The 6183-nt window shown below is 35.5% G+C and overlaps 1 protein-coding gene across 2 annotated transcripts in view; it reads right to left on the bottom strand.

Moving 5' to 3' along the window:
• LOC145680223 (sorting nexin-29-like) overlaps positions 1 to 6183 on the bottom strand; it is an 84571-nt gene that overhangs the window by 21279 nt on the left and 57109 nt on the right. For both annotated transcript variants that reach the window (XM_081750541.1, XM_081750540.1), the window contains exons 12-13: positions 4473 to 4613; positions 1911 to 2050 (exon numbers count right to left, since the gene is read on the bottom strand). In XM_081750541.1, coding sequence (XP_081606667.1) covers positions 1911 to 2050; positions 4473 to 4613 — 281 coding nt within the window. The remainder of the gene's footprint in view (positions 1 to 1910; positions 2051 to 4472; positions 4614 to 6183) is intronic.

Raw genomic sequence — 6183 nt, 5'->3', positions numbered from 1 at the left:
TCAGTGATGACAGAGATGTGAATACCGTACGGTACACAGAACTCAAGCTGCAGCGCTGAGAGTAATGACTGTTTTTGATACTTACGATACTCGTAAAATGGCAACGTTTTCATTACACCGCGTAAGCATTCGTTTTCTCCATTTGCATTGAGTGATACATGTGATGATCGTGTCATGGATGTGTCTTATGTGTGTTCGTAGATGCAACAGTTCAAAAGTAGAACGTCGTGTAACAATAAATCAAGACCAATAAATCTCGCACAAGCCGACAGATCCCACCAAATGCCAACTTTGGAGGTGATATGTTCTACATTCATTTGGCGATCCTCCAAAACAACTTTCTCCACCCGTATGATCACGTCGTCATACCGGCTTGTGCGAGGCCGAGATGTCGTGATTTGTTGTCGCATGACGTTTTGCCTTCTTTGAACTGTCGCACTCACGAACGCACATTAGACACATCCATGACACCATCACATATCTCACTCAGCTGGCGATGAATTTGAAGCGATGTCACATCACACAAATGGAGAAAACGACACGTATCTAAATATCAAAAACAGTCATCTCCCTCATCGCTGCCGCTAGAGCTCGTGTGTGCCATATGGTGTTGCCATCTTTGTCACGTATTGGCAACGAGTGCTTGCATATTTTAAAACAAACAGCATGTTTCTATCTGTTACTAGCCCTGAGGAAAAAAAAAAAAAAAAAAAAAAGGGGAAATGTTATAATTTGAATGCACCTCGTACATTAACACAGGGTGTCTACTGAGTTTCATTTTCAAAATTCCAGTACATTTCCAGTATATTCAGTATAACTAACAGCAAAATTCCAGTATCTAATACAATGATTTTTTTAAAAGTTCTTGAGGAATAATCACTCTCTTGATGATCTCAGGTTTGTAATTGTTTTACCATCAAAAGAATATTTTACGTATGTATTTTTAATAAATTCAGTTAGTTTTAATTTTTTTGAAATACAAATGATTTTTAACATTTTTTTAAAGGGTCTCCTAACTCCCCTCACAGCCCTCCACTCCACCCATTGCTTTAAATGTCTAATTATAAAGTGTATGCAACTCTTGCTTTGGAAAAATTTACAAATTCAATGAATACAAAATAGTTTCTAAGACTATTAAAACAGCTACAAAAAAGTATTGTTGACAAATTGCCAGTTTCGTGATTTTTCCAGTATGTGGATAAAAATTCCAGTATATTTTTAGTATTTTCAGTATCAGTAGACACCCTGTAATATGAATTAAGAGTCTTCATCCCGGCGAAATTAAAATACCGCTAATTTTACAGTAATTATGTGATATCTTCAAATAGATAAAAGATAATCGAAATGTGGAACAAGAGCGCCCTAGACAATATTATTTTACATAAGAAACCGTTATCACGACTCACTTATCTGCTTTCAATTTCGAGCCATTTTGTAAATCGGCATTTATTTTCACGTTTGAAAACGGAAAGCCACTAAAATAACTTATTATAACGGTACCTCAAGCAAAATAATATTGTTTAGGGCGCTATTGTTCCACATTTCAATTTTCTTTTATCTATTTGAAGATATCACATAATTACTGTAAAATTAGCGATATTTTAATTTCGCCGGGATGAAGACTCTTAATATTCCTACAGTAGCCTCACTATAAACTCTACTTTCCTTCAAAGAAATGCTGTTCTACTGAGTATGTTTTTCGAAATTTCATCCATCCTGCACTTTCTTACCCCTCAAATTGGATTATTATTGGTACTTCTTAGATAAAAAGTAGTTGGTGAACTAGTAATAGTAAGATTCTTCACTACTATTTCTTCCAACTACTAACAAAAGCTCGCTCACTGGGAACATTATGGACGTGGCTACTACACCAACATGTTAAAAAAGATAGTACAACTGAATTTTCTTACTCAAAGAAGGGCATTAGGCTGATCAGAAGGTCCTTGTCTGGTGAAGTCGCCAAATCAGGATTGCTCTGGACTAGATGATTAACTACACACCGCAAATAATGCTGCAATCTACGCCGGCGTTCTTCCACAAATCGTGCATCCTACATACACGAAAAAAGAACATTTAATTAAGAAATGAACAGTCCCTTATTTATTTGAATACTCTACAAGTAATTAAAATGATAAAATACCATTGTAATTTCAAGTCCTCCTTAGAATATATGAAACAATAACATTAAGTAATCTTTTAACCCTACGAATTCCAATGTGCAGGGCTACTCGTACTCACATAATTTTCGTTATTGAATAGTGACTAAATTTTTTGACAGCTAGTCTTATTCGTTTACTTATTAAGGCCGTCATTAAAGGCATTGAAATTTACAAAAAGCTCACTTTTACGTCCCACGTTTGAGACGGATGAATCATTAGAGAAAAAAATAAATAAAATCTGTAAGTTTTGCGTCCCACGGTTATGCTGGGTAGGCTAAAGGAGACAGTGATGATGAGAAATAAATTAAGTGGTGTAATGAAGAAAGTGGGAGGAAACGGGAGAACCACGAGAAAACCCACGCACACGATGTTTGTCAACCACAAAGTCCACTTGGCGCGAGCTGGGATCGAACCACGGACTCTATGCACCAGAGATGAACGCTCTACCACTGAGCCACCGCGGCCCCTCATTAGAGTCAATCAGTATGAAAGTACTGGTGGAATGAGAATGTAGAAGAAAACGTTGCAAACCAGGTAAAACTTACGCACACAGTGCTGTCTACTACAAATTCACATGATATGAGATCGAACCCAGGACTCCATGCACCAAGGCACCTCCTTCGTGGTTAAGCAATTAGCGTACGTACCTTTGGCGTGGGAGACCCGGATTCGATTTCCGGCGGGAGCTCATGTAGTTCGGATCCCACGTTAAGCAGCAGGTTCACGTCTCACATAGCCTCGCTGCTGACAGGGACGTTAAACTCAAAATCAACTCAACTCAACCCTTGCACCAGGGGTAAATGTTCTAACACTGGGTCTCCCATGCCCTCCTAAAACTAAAAACAACAATACCATCTTTTCGCTCCCAAAACTAAAATTAATTGTGCTAACTGATAGCCTCTGACTTTCAAGAATAAATCCCACTTATATAGAGTCCATATTTAAAAAAAATTATATATATATATATAAACTTAAGTATTATCTGAAGTAAATAAGTATTAACTTTGCAATCATATGGCAAAAGCTTAGGAAAAGCTTGCGAAACATGGTCGCTTACTCTGAGGGAAGAAGAACGTAGACTGAAAGTACTGTATTTGACAACAAGATCCTCAGACGTATATTCGGATCCAAGAGGAACGGGAATGGGGAATGGCGGAAATTTCATAACGAGGAACTATATAATATACAATTTACTAAACATGTTAGGTCATCAAATCTAGGAGGCTCAGGTGGGCAGGTCATGTAGTCATAATAGAAGAAAGCACGGCTTTCAAAGTTTTAACTGGAAGTCCAATCGGATAACGACCATTAGGAAGATCAAGGCGCAGATGGGAGGACAATATTAAGATGGCTCTCGCAGAAATAGGAATACAAAGTGGAAACTGGATTTAGTTGGCGAAGGATAGAAGTCAATGGAGAGCTTTTGTGTACGCGGCATTGAACCTCCGGATTCCATAGACCATAGAAAAATGAAAATGAAATCTTTAAGTTTTACGTCCTGCGGTTATGCCGGTTAGGCTAAAGGAGAAAGTGATGATGAGAGATGAGTACAATGAAGAAAGTGGGAGGAAACGGGAGAACCCAGAGAAAACCCACGAGCACGGTGTTTGTCCACCACAAAGTCCACACGGCGCGAGCTGGGATCGAACCAGGGACCCCAAGCACCGGAGGTGAACGCTCTACCACTGAGCCACCGCGCCCCCACCATAGACCATAGTGAGTGAGTTAGTTAGTTTAAAGGCTTAGGAATAAGATTCATCATATTAAATTTAGAAAATTATATTGAGTAAAATAACTTCTAAAGAGAATTATTTTTCTAATATTTTTCTAGCTTATAATTGCTGATGTACTGATGCTCTGGTGAAATTGGCTTAAGTTCACAGTGTAGCAAAACAGTCTGATCCCACCAAACTTGCATCTCTCGATCTTTGGCTTTCAATTCTGTCTTTCCGAACCTTAGTTTGATTAACTGTTTCGGATTTAAAAAGTTAATGGTGCAAACTGAAGTTCGTGAAAGGAGGAATTAATTAAATAACTCCGGAAACATTCAGATATTACAGCAAGACTCAAGATTGATTTTTTAAAAATGTTAATGTAAAGACTGCCATCACTAACAAAATACAAAATGAGCTCCCCGAATGACACTTTATGAACTTATGCTTTTATCGTCACGAAGGCACTCATAATATATTCACTTTCTTCATTTACATTTTGCATCTAAGCAGTTGACGCGGTACAAAATAATCATGAAAATCTACTTGGTGAAGAACGCTTAAGAAAAAATATATATATATATTTGTCCTATTTACTTACCTTGTTGCCTATTGTTTTCTTAGGTGGAAAATCAAACGTATTGACAACAGCATCTTTCTTTTTAAGTTCTTTATGCAACGCATAAAATTGAGCATAGCGACGATAAATATTCCATTCGTCATCTCTAATACGTATGTACACCTACAAAAAGGAAGAAGTTAAAACAACAATAAATTTTGGCATATACCTTCACAAACTATCAAAATGAACTGAAACACTGGTGTAAAACACACTAATCTGTAACTACTATAAACTGTCATTCTAAACAAGTTTTTTTTTTTTTCGATTTATTTGTAATGGAGTGCTGAAATACATTACTTCTGTACATATAAAGAAAAACTTTTGTGATTTTTTTATTTGTTTTATCCTTCTCTTGCAGTTAGTTTCTTTTTGCACCTACCTTATTTATTATAACAAAAGAATACTGACTAAAGCTTCAACACACACTGTATTTTAAACTATGATGTTGCAGTTTCGGATATCTACCATATCCTTCATCAGATACTATGTTGACTATATAGTGTCTGATGAAGGATATGATAGATATCCGAAACTGTAACACATTATAGTTTAAAATACAGTGTGTGTTGAAGCTTTAGTCAGTATTTATTTTGTTATAATATCCAATACAAAGCCGTGGATAGTGTTCTTATTTATTAGTGTATAAGAAGCACTTTTTTTCCCCCTCTGGGAAGAAGTCCACAAATGGCACGTACACTCATGTCCAAAATGATTGTCGCATATCTATAACTGTTTTCTTGTAAGACTATAATTTGATAATGATTTTACAGTGTACTTTTAATACTAATACTAGGTGTATAATCGGGAAATATATATTTGTGGTAAATTTCATAGAAAAAGAATTATAAATACGAAAATTAGAATGAGTAAAACAAAACCTGGCTAAATGTACAATAAAGTTTTTTTTTCGTTATATTGTTCTTATTTACTGCTCTTTTGACATGAAATTTCCCACATACATGTCTTTGCCAATTATACACATAATAACATTATAAGAAATACCGGGCGAAGTAGTTATCAAATTTTATTCATACAACAACATATTTATAGATATACGACAATAATTTTGGACATGAGTGTACCTCACCATGTCGATACGAAGATTTTGATTATTTCAATTGTATTAAGTATTCCCAATTTTGTCTTGTTTCATATCTTTCTTATTTCTTTACGGGCAGGTTGCCAGATCTTACGTTTTACCCTTAAATTTTACGTTATACGATTTTATTTTTCCCATAAAATGATTTCTTCGTTTTTTTAAATAAAGAAAGGCAGTCTTGTACAATTTTATGCTTTAATCTAAGATAACGCGGAAAAAACTTATTAGAGGAATTGATTTCTCCCATAGTATTAACAAAGCAACTCAACGAAGTAACTTAATATTCAGAGAGGAAGTGCAACAGATTGTGTTTTTACCTCCTATCCAACCGGTACAACAACAGAGTTTCTGAGTTTAAGAATAATTTGATTTTAACATCTTAGCCTTCGTTTACTAATACAGTTTCGATTGATCGTAATATACTGATGTTAGGAACAGAAGCTATTGTGAACTAATAAAAGCAGAATATACTGATGTCAGGAACAGAAGATACTGAGAATATCCCACAATTTCCAATAAATAAAAATGAATATTACAGAATGTTACTTTTTTTTTTTTTTTTTTAAATGTGTAGTCATTTTTCACCCATCC

The sequence above is a fragment of the Thermobia domestica genome, chromosome 3, assembly GCF_964235325.1.
Source record: "Thermobia domestica chromosome 3, izTheDome1.hap1.1, whole genome shotgun sequence".
NCBI classification, from domain to species: Eukaryota; Metazoa; Arthropoda; class Insecta; order Zygentoma; family Lepismatidae; genus Thermobia; species Thermobia domestica.
The sequence above is the reverse complement of the archived record's forward strand: the minus strand, read 5'-3'. Positions and strand labels throughout refer to the sequence as shown.